General features: G+C 54.6%; 2 protein-coding genes across 2 annotated transcripts in view; one reads left to right on the plus strand and one right to left on the minus strand.

Moving 5' to 3' along the window:
* Window positions 1–14,814, minus strand: part of LOC141998762 (uncharacterized) — a 406,176-nt gene that overhangs the window by 175,099 nt on the left and 216,263 nt on the right. The gene's annotated exons all lie outside the window — the stretch shown is intronic.
* Window positions 10,451–13,944, plus strand: RPS5 (ribosomal protein S5). The gene is made up of 6 exons (XM_074971754.1): window positions 10,451–10,580; window positions 11,952–12,057; window positions 12,454–12,663; window positions 12,771–12,899; window positions 13,073–13,171; window positions 13,835–13,944. Exons 2-6 carry the CDS (start codon window positions 11,953–11,955, stop codon window positions 13,901–13,903), a joined length of 612 nt encoding a protein of 203 aa, XP_074827855.1. The 5' UTR covers window positions 10,451–10,580; window position 11,952; the 3' UTR covers window positions 13,904–13,944.

Below are 14,814 nucleotides of genomic sequence, written 5' to 3' on the forward strand. Positions count from 1 at the left end.
GGACAGTAAAGGGGGCTTGGCTGGGCCCCTCCAGGCAAGTGGATCCTGAGGGAGCCCAGCCGGGGCAGGCCCTGGCCTGGCTGATCAAGCCACTCCGGAGGAGCCAGAGCGATTCCCGGCCCTGGGACCAGCCCTGGCTGCGCTGATGGCTCAGCCTGGCAGACACAGTCGCCTCCCAGCAGGGCTAGTGAGTGCGGCCAGGAGGCAGGGCATGGCGGAGTGGGTCTCTGGAGGGTCTGGAGGGGGCAGGGTGCTTGGCTGTGAGGGGCGGGGAAGATCTGCGTGTGTTGGGGCACTAGGGAGGGGGTTCTGTGTGGGGTGCTTGGTAGTTGTGGTGGGGCTGTGGGCATGGGGGCGCTGGGCAGGAGTGGTGCTGTGCAGGGGACTGTGCATTTGTGTCAGGGTCTGGGGGGGCACTGTGCATAGTGGGTTCAGGGGGCTCTGGCCATAGGGAATCAGCGGGATGTTCTGGTGTTGGGGGGGGAGGGGCTGTGTGGTGTGGCATGGGCCCACCCCTGAGGGGAAGGGGCATGCTGGCAGCACAGGGCTGGGCGGGCCAGTGTGTGTCTGGCAACTGCCAGTTTGTAAATAGTGCCCTTGCACTGGGCTGGGCCGAGCGGGGCCAGCCCTGCCATGCCATGCCCCATTGCCCCTGGCTGGCCCCTCGCTCTCGGGACTGACCTCCCCGTCCCAGGCTCAATTGCCTCCATGGGGGCCCACAAATATGTTTGGCGCCAGGCCCACAAAAGTTTTATCTGGCCCTGCTGGGCTCCAGCCTTGCTGCTTCACGCCCTGAGCTCTGCCCAGCGAGTCCAGCTGAGCCAGACTCCTGGGCAGAGACCTGCCTGCTCTTCAGGGCCCAGTCAGCTGTTCAGTGCTAGGGTCTCCCCTTGGCTTTCCGGATCCTCCATTGATCCAGGTCAGTTTCAGCCAGTCCTCTAACGACCCAGGCAGCGAGGTGACACCCCCTCCAATCTCTCCTGTGCTGCCCCAGGAGCAGAGTTAACTGTCCTGGAGCCACTGTGTAGCACTGTAAAGTACTGGGGGAAACTAAGGCACTCATTGGCATTGGAAAAAATATGACAGAAAATTCCCACTTTGTCACATGGAGGCCAGGAGGTGAGGTTGGGGAGCAGATGGGAGGTTGGGTGGGGAAGGGATCTGGGAGGGAATAGGGGACAGGGGAGGCCAGGTGGGTTGGGGCTTGGGAGGCACTGGAAAAGCTAGGTATAGTGGGGGTTGGGGAGGCCAGGGGACACTGTGGAGGCCATGTGGGGTGAAGGTTGGGAGACACTAAGAAGTCTGGGTGGGGTGGGAGGTGGGAGGCAGGGGCTGCTGGGGAGACTGGGTGGGATGGAAGTTGGGGGGCAAAGAAGGAGGCCGGGCAGGGTGGGGGCTGAGAGGGGGACTGGAGAGAGTGGAGGGGGCGAGGGTTGGAGGGGGACAGGGGAAGCTGGGTGGAATGAGAGTTGGAGGGCACTGGGAAAGCCAGGCTGGGGGAAGGCCGGGTGAGATGGGAGTTAAGGGGGGCATGGGAGAGGCTGGGCAAGGTGGGGTGGGGAGGACACCAGCAAGCCTCCTGTCAGGCTCTGGGGAGCCAAGCCCACTCCTCCTTCCATAGCTCTGGACACGTTGGCGGAGCCGCCCTGACATCCCCCAGCCAAAAGGCTGGCCGAACACCGAGGGGCCCAGCAAGGACACTCCCAGCCTGCGCTGCCTGCTGCCTGCCCCCGGTGACTGGCCTTGACCCTTTCACCATGTGGCCGATGTGCGAACCAGGCTAGCTGGCGGCTCCCTCCCCCAGAGCTGGGCCGGCTGCGCAGGGCTCCTAGTGAGGCGATCACGGATGCACATGCATGGGCACCTCCCAGGGCCTTCCCTGCTAACTGGGGGGGCCCTGCCACTCTAGGCAGAACCCCAAAGAGTTTCCAGGCTGAGGTGTTCTGCCTGCTTAGGCTTGTCGCCTGCCATTTCCATGCCCCACTAGCCCTAGTTCAGCACCAGCTATGCCAGTCCTTCTCCTTGGAGAGCTTATTTTGTCATTATGCAAGGCACTGCATTTAGCCGTAAGGAGTGGAAATCTATCAACTTCATGAAAAAACTCGTACAGATACAGACAGACATCATCTTCCTTTCCAAATGCAAACAGATGGACATCATACCGAAAGGACTGAAGGTAAAAAATCCATTACAATCTACATATCACATGGACTATGCTGACAGCTTGTGCCACACACTCTCAAAGAAACTGCGGAACCACCTGATCAACATCCTCTACAGCAAACAGGGAAAGATTAAGAATGAGCTCTCAAAACTGGATACTCTCATAAAAAACCAACCTTCCACACAAACTTCCTTGTGGCTGGACTTTACTAAAACTAGACAAGCCATTTACAGGGACAAACCATCCCAATGTGTAGAAAGAATAGTAAATAGGGCAGGCGACCAGCTTGGCTTAACAGTGAAATCCTTGCTGATCTTAAACACAAAAAAGAGGCTTACAAGAAGTGGAAGATTGGACAAATGACCAGGGATGAGTATATAAATATTGCTCAGGCATGTAGGAATGAAATCAGGAAGGCTAAATCACACCTGGAGTTGCAGCTAGCGAAGGATGTTAAGAGTAACAAGAAGGGTTTCTTCAGGTATGTTGGCAATAAGAAGAAAGCCAAGGAAAGTGTGGGCCCCTTACTGAATGAGGGAGGCAACCTAGTGACAGAGGATGTGGAAAAAGCTAATGTACTCAATGCTTTTTTTGCCTCTGTCTTCACGAACAAGGTCAGCTCCCAGACTACCGCATTGGGCAGCACAGCATGGGGAGGAGGTGGCCAGCCCTCTGTGAAGGAAGAAGTGGCTCGGGACTATTTAGAAAAACTGGACGTGCACAAGTCCATGGGGCCGGATGCGTTGCATCCGAGAGTGCTAAAGGAATTGGCGGATGTGATTGCAGAGCCATTGGCCATTATCTTTGAAAACTCGTGGCGATCGGGGGAGGTCCTGGATGACTGGAAAAAGGCTAATGTAGTGCCAATCTTTAAAAAAGGGAAGAAGGAGGATCCTGGGAACTACAGGCCGGTCAGCCTCACCTCAGTCCCCGGAAAAATCATGGAGCATGTCCTCAAGGAATCAATTCTGAAGCACTTCGAGGAGAGGAAAGTGATCAGGAACAGTCAGCATGGATTCACCAAGGGAAAGTCATGCCTGACTAATCTAATTGCCTTCTATGATGAGATAACTGGTTCTGTGGATGAAGGGAAAGCAGTGGACGTGTTATTCCTCGACTTTAGCAAAGCTTTTGACACGGTCTCCCACAGTATTCTTGTCAGCAAGTTAAAGAAGTATGGGCTGGATGAATGGACTGTAAGGTGGATAGAAAGTTGGCTAGATTGTCGGGCTCAATTGGTAGTGATCAATGGCTCCATGTTTAGTTGGCAGCCGGTATCAAGTGGAGTGCCCCAAGGGCCGGTCCCCCGGACGGTTTTGTTCAATATCTTCATAAATGATCTGGAGGATGGTGTGGATTGCACCCTCAGCAAGTTTGCGGATGACACTGAACTGGGAGGACTGGTAGATACGCTGGAGGGTAGGGATAGGATACAGTGGGACCTAGACAAATTGGAGGATTGGGCCAAAAGAAATCTGATGAGGTTCAACAAGGACAAGTGCAGAGTCCTGCACTTAGGATGGGAGAATCCAATGCACCGCTACAGACTAGGGACCGAATGGCTAGGCAGCAGTTCTGCAGAGAAGGACCTAGGGGTGACAGTGGACGAGAAGCTGGATATGAGTCAACAGTGTGCCCTTGTTGCCAAGAAGACCAATGGCATTTTGGGGTGTATAAGTAGGGGCATTGCCAGCAGATTGAGGCACGTGATCGTTCCCCTCTATTTGACACTGCTGAGGCATCATCTGGAGTAGTGTGTCCAGTTTTGGGCCCCACACTACAAGAAGGATGTGGAAAAATTGGAGAGGGTCCAGCGAAGGGCAACAAAAATGATTAGGGGTCTGGAACACATGACTTATGAGGAGAGGCTGAGGGAACTGGGATTGTTTAGTCTACAGAAGAGAAGAATGAGGGGGATTTGATAGCTGCTTTTAACTACCTGAAAGGTGGATCCAAAGAGGATGGATCTAGACTATTCTCAATGATAGCAGATGACAGGACAAGTAGTAATGGTCTCAAGTTGCAGTGGGGGAGATTTAGGTTGGATATTAGGAAAAACTTTTTCACTAGGAGGGTGGTGAAAGACAGGAATGCGTTACCTAGGGAGGTGGTGGAATCCCCTTCCTTAGAAGTTTTTAAGGTCAGGCTTGACAAAGCCCTGGCTGGGATGATTTAGTTGGGATTGGTCCTGCTCTGGGCAGGGGGTTGGACTAGATGGCCTCCAGAGGTCCCTTCCAACTCTGTTATTCTATGATTCTATGATTTACAACACACACTTTGCTTCTCTACAAAAGAAAAAGGACACTAAATTATCTAAACTACTACATGCAACAAGGGGCCACAGCAATGGTTCCCTTAACCCACCCAGCAATATTGTTAATCTATCCAACTATACTCTTAGCCCAGCAGAAGAATCTGTCCTATCTCAGGGCCTCTCCTTCTGCCCCTCCACCTCCACGAACATGATACAGTTCTGTGGTGACCTAGAATCCTATTTTCGACGTCTCCGACTCAAGGAATATTTCCAACACACCTCTGAACAACATACTAATCCACAGACACCTTCCTACCAACACTACAAAAAGAAGGATTCTGGGTGGACTCCTCCTGAAAGTTGAAACAACAGACTGGACTTCTACATAGAGTGTTTCCGCTGATGTGCACAGGCTGAAATTGTGGAAAAGCAGCATCACTTGCCCCATAACCTCAGCCGTGCAGAACACAATGCCATCCACAGCCTCAGAAACAACTCTGACATCATAATCAAAAAGGCTGACAAAGGAGGTGCTGTTGTCATCATGAATAGGTCGGAATATGAACAAGAGCCTGCTCGGCAGCTCTCCAACACCACTTTCTACAAGCCATTACTTTCTGATCCCATTGCGGGTTACCAAAAGAAAGTACAGCATCTGCTCAAGAAACTCCCTGAAAAAGCACAAGAACAAATCCGCACAGACACACCCCTAGAACCCCGACCAGGGGTCTTCTATCTGCTACCCAAGATCCATAAACCTGGAAATCCTGGGCGCCCCATCATCTCAGGCATTGGCACCCTGACAGCAGGATTGTCTGGCTATGTAGACTCCCTCCTCAGGCCCTACGCTACCAGCACATCTTCAAGACACCACTGACTTCCTGAGGAAACTACAATCCATCGGTGATCTTCCTGAAAACACCATCCTGGCCACTATGGACGTAGAAGCCCTCTACACCAACATTCCACACAAAGATGGACTACAAGCCGTCAGGAACACTATCCCCGATAATGTCACGGCAAACCTGGTGGCTGAACTTTGTGACTTTGTCCTCACCCATAACTATTTCACATTTGGGGACAATGTATACCTTCAAATCAGTTTTCAGAGTAACAGCCGTGTTAGTCTGTATTCGCAAAAAGAAAAGGAGTACTTGTGGCACCTTAGAGACTAACCAATTTATTTGAGCATGAGCTTTCGTGAGCTACAGCTCACTTCATCGGATGCATGCATCCGATGAAGTGAGCTGTAGCTCACGAAAGCTCATGCTCAAATAAATTGGTTAGTCTCTAAGGTGCCACAAGTACTCCTTTTCTTTTTTCTTCAAATCAGTGGCACTGCTGTGGGTACCCGCATGGCCCCACAGTATGCCAACATTTTTATGGCTGACTTAGAACAACGCTTCCTCAGCTCTCGTCCCCTAATGCCCCTACTCTACTTGCACTACATTGATGACATCTTCATCATCTGGACCCATGGAAAAGAAGCCCTGGAGGAATTCCACCATGATTTCAACAATTTCCATCCCACCATCAAGCTCAGCCTGGACCAGTCCACACAAGAGATCCACTTCCTGGACACTACGGTGCTAATAAGCGATGGTCATATAAACACCACCCTATACCGGAAACCTACTGACCGCTATTCCTACCTACATGCCTCCAGCTTTCATCCAGACCACACCACACGATCCATTGTCTACAGCTAAGCTCTACGATACAACCGCATTTGCTCCAGCCCCTCAGACAGAGACAAACACCTACAAGATCTCTATCAAGCATTCTTACAACTACAATACCCACCTGCTGAAGTGAAGAAACAGATTGACAGAACCAGAAAAGTACCCAGAAGTCACCTACTACAGGACAGGCCCAACAAAGAAAATAACAGAACGCCACTAGCCGTCACCTTCAGCCCCCAACTAAAACCTCTCCAACGCATCATCAAGGATCTACAACCTATCCTGAAGGACGACCCATCACTCTCACAAATCTTGGGAGACAGGCCTACCTACAGCCTTGCCTACAGACAGCCCCCCAACCTGAAGCAAATACTCACTAGCAACCACACACCACACAACAGAACCACTAACGCAGGAACCTATCCTTGCAACAAAGCCCGTTGCCAACTGTGTCCACATATCTATACAGGGGACACCATCATAGGGCCTAATCACATCAGCCACACTATCAGAGGCTCGTTCACCTGCACATCTACCAATGTGATATATGCCATCATGTGCCAGCAATCCCCCACTCTCCTGCTGGTAATAGCTCATCTTAAGTGATCACTCTCCTTACAATGTATATGATAAACACCCATTTTTTCATGGTCTGTGTGTATATAAATCTCCTCACTGTATTTTCCACTTTATGCATCCGATGAAGTGAGCTGTAGCTCACGAAAGCTTATGCTCAAATAAATTGGTTAGTCTCTAAGGTGCCACAAGTACTCCTTTTCTATTTTGCCTGGGCAACTGGTATAAACTGTACCGGCAGGAGCCCTCTCTGCCAAGCTAAGCTGCGTCTCCTCCAGGAGGGTTTGCTGGTATAGCCACACTGGTGTCCAAGTGACACCAGGACCAGAGAGTGTTCCCATCCCTGTGTTTGGGGGGCAGTGCAGCCCAGTGGATGCAGCTCTGGCATGGGAGTAAGGACCAGCGGCGGCTCATGACTTTTGTGTCACCTTCTAGGGCAGTGGCTTTCAATCTGTGGGTTGTGATCCAGTACTGGGTTGCGGAATGTAAGGCGCTGGGTTGCGGCAACTCTGGTCAGTACTGCCGACTGGGCCGTTAAAAGTCCCGTCGGTGGTGCTGCCCGGGTAAGGCAGGCTAGTCCCTACCTGTTCTGACATGGCACTGCACTCCGGAATTGGCTTGCAGCAGGTCTGGCTCCTAGGCGGCAGAGCCACAGGGCTCCGCACGCTGCCGCTGCTCCTGCCCTGAACACTGGCTCCGCACTCCCATTGGCCGGTTCCCAGCCAATGGAACCTGGGGTGGAGCAGTGCCTGCGGGTGACAGCAGCACGGAGCTGCTTTTGCACTTCCGCCTAGGAGCCAGACCTGCTGCTGGCCGCTTCCGGGGCGCAGCGTAGTCCATGGTGCCAGGACAGGCAGGAAGCCTGCCTTAGCACCTCCGCTGTACCACTGACTGGGAGCTGCCTGAGTTAAGCCCATACCGTAACCCCGCACCTCAATCCCCTGCCCCAGCCCTGAGCCCCCCCAACCTGGATCCCGTTCCAGTACCCTAAACCCCTCATCCCTGGCCCCAGCCCAGATCCTGTACCCACAGCCCAGAGCCCTGACTCACTCCCACACCCCAACCCCCTGCCCCAGCCCAGACCCGCCTCCCACACCGTGAACCCCTCATTCCTGGCCCCACCCCACAGCCCTCACCCTCACACTCCAACCCTCTGGCCCAGCCCACAGCCCACACCCCTTATCCTCAACTCTGTTGTGTCGTGGGCATCAACAATTTTCTTCAACTGGGTTGCCAGAAATTTTTTTGAAAACCACTGCCCCAGGGTATGATTTAATAGCCATTATTATAAGGTTATTTTTAAATGCACGGAAAAGAATCTAAATGGATCTGTTTACCAAGAAAGAAGAAGAAGGGTAATTGCAAGGAAACCAAAAAAGTTTAAATGCCCATATATTTTCACATGAATTTAAAGTCTGGGCCGGCTTAAGTTAAAGGCCTCAGTGTAAATTGACATTGTTCAGCTAGTTGCATCATGTGCCTCTGCTTAGCACATTTTCATGCATTCAAATACTAGACTGCAGTCGCTTATAGTGCCAGCAATTAAAAAGAGAAAAAAACACACTGGCACTTTAGGCAACAGGTAACTTACAACATTGCTGTAAAAAAAATATTCAGTCGGCCAATCAGAACCGGAAAATCCCGTGTTCTTTAGTGGGCAATTCGCTACAGAAACAAAAATACAATATCACAGTCATTCATTCAAAACTAACAAGGCACTTTGGTACGGCATGGCATGGGTATGGTAAACAGCCATGGGAACACGGCAATGTCTTGAGGCTAGGAGCTATACTGAGATCTGAACCACACACAGGGCTGCTTTCTTGGAACGGTTGGGTGTTGCGTTTCGCTACTTGTGAGAGGGAGTTGGGACAGATTTCAATCAAATCACAAGCACTTCTTGTGACCTTGTGTTATCTTATTGCGCATAGTACTCCTGGAGGAACTATGTGCCAAAAATTAAAAATTCTGCAAAATTATGCTTATTTTGTCAAAATAATGCAATATAATCACACCAGTTTCAATTATTTTGTTAATTTATTTAAACTACAATATAGAAAAAAGTCACAATAACTATTCAGCATTTCCTAAACATATGAAAGTTAAATTACAAATACTAGGGAACCAATACCTGCGTTCCAGTTATAATCCTGGCTGGCTACTTTGGGAAGTGCTTGGTTCTGATTGTCCTGACATTTTATTGACTGCTTGATAAACATTTTATTTGCCCTAAAAGTCTTCTTTGAGATAAGTAAAATAGATCCTGACCTGTAATTAATCCCATTGTGCCACTCTGGCACAGGAAAAAAGTGAGACAGAACCTAGATTTTCCTAGCTGAGGATCCCCTTACTGCCATTTACAATAAGGCTCCTTTCCTCCACTCTGGCAATGTAATGGAGCCTTAAAACTTTTACATGTGTTTTATGCATCTGGGGGAATTGACTAAGGATGGGAACAATTAACTGTCTCAGAGGACAGAGCCTGCCTCACGCCCTACCTCCAAACAACCCGAAGCCCTACCCACCCAGGCTGGGTGAGCGAGAGGGACAGAGTCCCCCCCCATGCATGCTCACACGCCCAGCCCCTTCCCCGCCATGGTGATTTATGCCTCTGCCTGCTGCTCCGAGCATGGGTAATGTGTCCTCGCATATTTCTTTGCTTCCCCATTTTTCTGTGGGGGAGCAAAGAAATCTGCGGACAATATGAATTCTGCACCTGCGCAGTGGTGCAGAATTCCCCCAGGAGTAATATAGACAAGAGTCACTGTCCTTAAATGTGTATGTGTACAAAATGTATTTTGTAGCTTTGGGGAATTAGTGGTTAGGCTCCACCTCCTGAGCCTGGGCTGATGAGCCACCACGCCTCAGGACTCCAGGGTTCTATCCCTGTCTCTGCCCTGCTAGGTGACCATGGGCAAGTCTCATCTCCTTTGTGCATCAGTTTCCCCCATATGTAAAAGCGGGATAACAATCATGCCCCTCCCATGTAAAGTGCTCTGAGATCTGCAGCTGGCAAGCACTAGGTGTGTTTATCCCTGTGCTACAGCTGGGGCAGTGAGGGCCTGAGACTGACTCTGCCCTAGACCACCCAGGCATCTTACACCTGAGTACCAGCCCAGCTTGCTGCTCTTGGTCAGCCCTGTGTGTACACCCCTGTTCCCTCGCAAAGCCGTTCTCTCCACCCCATTGCAGCACCATGGAGCTTTATACACTCTCTGGGCGGGACCCCAGCCCCTGTCCCCAGGGGGACCCACAGCACCTAGTCTCAGGGGGGGTCCCCAGTCTCTGCCCCCGGTGGACCCCCAGTCCACGGTGGACTCCCAGCCTCAGCCTCCGGGGGAGGAAAAAGCCTGAGCTCAGGAACGAACCCTACAGCTGCTTTCCCACTAATGCCCACGGAGAGGGTACATAGGGCAGTTGTGCCCTCAGTAGACATGGCGTTCTTCGCTTCGCAGCTGCCAATGCACAAGCCCGATAGCAGGGCAACCTGGCAAATCGGACGGCCGTGGGCTCTGGGCTTTGTGGTTCCTCGCTACGCACGCTCGAGAGAAGTGGTGGAGGTACATAACACATATTACGCATGCGCTCCCTAGAGCGGCCATTTTTGAAACGAAAGGGTGAGCGGCGCACGCATGCGTCAGTGAGGGGCCGTATATGTAGACGTTTCCGGACGTAGAAATGGGGGCATGCTTACGCACGCACACAACAGATTTGCGGGCAAAGACCTGGGCGGAAGCGAGGCTTCGGAACGCCTCGTCGCACCTGCGTGCTGCCGCTGTACACAGAATGGCGCATGCGTAGTTCCCCACCGGAACCTCTTCTGGGCCCTCTCACTCTTAAGAGCCTGGGAGACCCCGTGTAGAGTTCTTTTTCCTGGGCTGGAGGCTGCTGGAGCTGCCGCCATGTGAGTGCGGGGGGAAGGGATAGAAAGCTGAGTGGGGCTGGGGCCCCGCGTGTGGGGCGACGGGAGTGGGGGGATGGATCCCCGGCGCCGCCGCACGTGGGGCGAAGGGGCGGGTGGAACCCTAGGGGCGGGAGGGCCCCGCGCGTGGGGTGATGGAATCCCGGGGCGGCGCGTGGAGCCATGCGGGGACGCTGGAGCCTCGGGATCGCGCTTGGGGGCGGGAGGATGGAACCCCAGGGGCGGAGGGGCCCGCGACGGGAGGAACGGAACCACAGGGGATGTTTCCAGGTGTAGCCTCCTCTCCATGGGGCTTGATTCCCCACGCGCGCCGGGTCCCATTCCTGCCGTTCTCCCCTGACGGGCGCAGTGAGCCGAGTGGGCACCGCACTGCCGCGCCCAGGTGGCAGCAGCCAGAGGCAGCAGGTGGCTGTTGCCCCGCACAGGCTCTGCGCACCCCGAGCCGTGCGCTCCCCACAGCAGCTATCCTGGAGATTCCTCCTCGGGAGTCATTTTGCGCAGTCCCCCACCACAGGGGGGCTGTATAAGTAGGGGCATAGCCAGCAGATCGAGGGACGTGATCATTCCCCTCTATTCGGCATTGGTGAGGCCTCATCTGGAGTACTGTGTCCAGTTTTGGGCCCCGCACTACAAGAAGGACGTGGACAAGTTGGAGAGAGTCCGGGGAGGGCAACAAAAATGATTAGGGGACTGGAGCTCATGACTTATGAGCACATGATTTATGAGGAGAGGCTGAGAGAAGGGGGATTATTTAGTCTGCAGAAGAGAAGAATGAGGGGGGATTTGATAGCTGCTTTCAACTACCTGAAAAGGGGTTCCAGAGAGGATGGATCTAGACTGTTCTCAGTGGTGGCAGATGACAGAACAAGGAGTAATGGTCTCAAGTTGCAGTGGGGGAGGTTTAGGTTGGCTATTAGGAAACACTTTTTTCAGGAGGGTGGTGAAGCACTGGAATGCGTTACCTAGGGAGATGGTGGAATCTCCATCCTTAGAGGTTTTTAAGGTCAGGGTTGACAAAGCCCTGGCTGGGATGATTTAGTTGGGGATTGGTCCTGCTTTGAGCAGGGGGTTGGACTAGATGACCTCCTGAGGTCCCTTCCAACCCTAATATTCTATGACTTGGGGAGGGGGCTGTCCCATGGGTGTCAGTGGGGATTGCACACCAATGTGGGGACATTGAGGGGGGCTGCTGGTGAGGTCCAGGGGGTTGCTCTGCCAGGGGTCTGTGGAGTTTGGGGGGGTCTGCCCTATAGGGATGGGCCATGGCATTGGGGTGCCCCATATGTGGGGGGGGGGGTGAGTGTGGGACATGTGGGTGCTGCATTGCCTGACCCTCCTTTCTCCCCTCCCCAGAATGACCGAGTGGGAGACTGTGCCCGCTGTGGCGGAGACCCCCGACATCAAGCTCTTTGGGAAATGGAGCACGGACGATGTTCAGATCAATGACATCTCCCTTCAGGTTTGGGGAGCCCGAGTGGTGCCTGGGTTCCCCACACACACACCTCACGCTCTCTGTATGCAGCAGGAGGTGCTGCAGGGAGTAAGGCAGGGTGCCTGGGTCCCCCTATAACTCATGGCCTCTGTGTGCAGCAGGAGGGGCTGCAGGGAGTGAACAGCTCTCACCCTATCTGTGCCCTGTCAGGGGGAAGGGTGGGGGGGGTATCTAGGTCCCTCACCTCTCCTCACAGCTCACACCTTCTGTGCACCCTTGTAGTGGGTGGGGTAGGATGCCTGGGTCTGCCACCCCATTGCTCTCAGACTGTGGCTGTCCCTGTCAGCATGGGGGGTGTGTGTGTGTGTGTGTGTGTCTCCCCCTCCCCGACTGTCCATGAACCGGTCTCTCTCCCCGGCCCAGGACTACATTGCGGTGAAGGAGAAGTACGCCAAGTACCTGCCCCACAGCGCCGGGCGCTACGCAGCCAAGCGTTTCCGCAAGGCCCAGTGCCCCATTGTGGAGCGCCTCACCAACTCCATGATGATGCACGGCCGCAACAACGGCAAGAAGCTCATGACCGTGCGCATCGTCAAGCACGCCTTCGAGATCATCCACCTGCTCACCGGGGAGGTGGGCTGCTGGGTGGTCCGGGGTTGGGGTGCTGGCTGTCTTGGCCAGGGAGGGTTTGGGGGTGGGGCTCTATCCTAGCTGACCTGTCCATGCAACTCTCTGTGCAGAACCCCCTGCAGGTCCTGGTCAACGCCATCATCAACAGCGGGCCCAGGGAGGACTCGACCCGCATCGGCCGTGCCGGCACTGTCCGAAGACAGGCCGTGGATGTGTCCCCGCTGCGCCGCGTTAACCAGGTACACCCCTCCCCGGCCATGCATGTGCGCACAGTGTGCTCCTCCGTCCCTGAGCGTCACTCCCCTCCCCATGTGGCTGTGCCTGGTGCCCACTCCACAGTGTGTATGGGCTGGGCACTGCTGCCCACTGGCTCTGGGCACCTGGTAACCCCTTTCTGCCCCCCCCACCCAAGGCCATCTGGCTGCTGTGCACTGGGGCCCGCGAGGCCGCCTTCCGCAACATCAAGACCATCGCCGAGTGCCTGGCCGATGAACTCATCAACGCTGCCAAGGTGAGAACTGGGGGCAGGCTTGGCCGATTGCGCTGGGAGATGCCCTCATCCTCTGCTCTGAGTGGGTGGGCAAGCGCTGGGCTCCCAGACAGCACCCTGCCCAGATTCGTGCTGTTTGGAGTCTGAGGCCTGGCTCAGCTCAGCCCCTCCTTCCCGTGGCCTGCTCTGCCCTTTGTCGCTTAGGGGCTTGCTGTGCACAGGGACGGTCCCACCAATGCAGCCACTCGTGTTGACACAGACTGGTGTCAAAGGGCTTCTGTACCATGTAGCTGCTTCCTCTCTGGTGCGTCGCTAGCCTGGGTCACCGCCGGGGGGGTGACTGTGCCTCCTGGGGACTGTGTGGATAACTACACCCGATGGAGGGGAGATTTCTCCAGCTGCCCCCCCTGGCTTTGAGTCCATGTGTGTCCCTAGCAGTGAAGGGCTGCAGGACTGCTCCTGCCCCAGGGCCCGCAATGGCCCCCTTTCTTCGCCTGCCCCAGGCAATTAGTATGAGCCTTTGAGCCCTGCTGGCAGCTCCCTGCCCTACAATTGTCCCTCTGCAGTGCAGTGCTGTCACCACTGGGGGGTGGCCATGTACCCTAGGGGGTGCTGAGCTGGGTCTTAGGCTGTGGGGTTGGCTCCACCATGGGGGGGAAATCTTACCATTTTTCCCCCTCCCAGGGCTCCTCCAACTCCTACGCTATCAAGAAGAAGGACGAGCTGGAGCGTGTGGCCAAGTCGAACCGTTAAAGCTGTGGAAACTGCCCCAATAAACTCTGATTCCACTCGCCCCCCTGTGTGTTCTCTCTGAGCTGCTGGCCCCCACCTGCAGGAGGAGGGAGTGAGCCCTGCTTGATGCTGCCCTTCCATGACCTTCTCCCACCCTCTCTTGCGGCCTGCTCTGTTGCCCTTGCTGGGGACAGGGTTTGGGGGGCAGGTGGCCTTGCTTGCCATCCACACCTCTCCAGGCAGTGGGTCTCCCCAGAGTGGGCTTGGGGTTGGCGGTGGGCCGCAGCTGGCTCTAGCTGTGGGATGGATGTGAGAAGGGGGGCCCGCTCACCACTGCCTGAGCCCAGAGAGCACTGCAGGGATCATAGTGAGGCAGGGCAGTAGAGCCTGCTCCATCTTGGGGGTGGGGACAGCTGCCTGCAGGCCTGGCTCTGCCCCATGTATCTCCTAATAGCAGTTGCCCCTGGGGGCCCACAAGAGATGGATGGGCTGAGAGCTGGCTGCAGGGGCTTTTCTTGGGGATGGAGGAAGAGCAGGGCCCCCTCTTGAAACTGAGTCACCTCCATCTACAACGGGGGCAGCCCTAGCTCTCAGCTTCCTGCATGGATCCAGCAAAACTTCCCTGGCTGTCCTTTGGTCAGGGCTGGATGCTGATCTCTGTTCCCAGGGGCCCAGAGCATGTGGTCACAGAGCAGGGAGGTGGCCCATGGTGATTGGGGTGGGGAAGGGCTAATTGGCCCTAGGCCACAGGGAATGGGGGGGGAGAGGGTTGTTTTGTGTGACAGGAAGCCAGTTCCCCAAGGCAAAGCTGGCTGGGCTGGTTAGACCAGGTGGGCTGGGCCAGAGGCCCCAGTTCTGAGATCGCCAGAGCTGGCTGGCACAAGGTGCAGGATTCAGAGCAGGTTTGCTGGGCTGGGCCTTGGTGCAGGATC

This window comes from Natator depressus, chromosome 14 (genome assembly GCF_965152275.1).
Source record: "Natator depressus isolate rNatDep1 chromosome 14, rNatDep2.hap1, whole genome shotgun sequence".
Lineage (NCBI taxonomy): Eukaryota > Metazoa > Chordata > Testudines > Cheloniidae > Natator > Natator depressus.

Excerpts from the sequence above, each read along its gene's own strand:
- RPS5 (XM_074971754.1), top strand. The coding sequence starts at position 11,953 with ATGACCGAGTGGGAGACTGTGCCCGCTGTGGCGGAGACCCCCGACATC. Across the intron at positions 12,664-12,770 it reads TCCACCTGCTCACCGGGGAG|AACCCCCTGCAGGTCCTGGT; the intron begins GTGGGCTGCTGG and ends CTCTCTGTGCAG. Across the intron at positions 12,900-13,072 it reads CGCTGCGCCGCGTTAACCAG|GCCATCTGGCTGCTGTGCAC; the intron begins GTACACCCCTCC and ends CCCCCACCCAAG.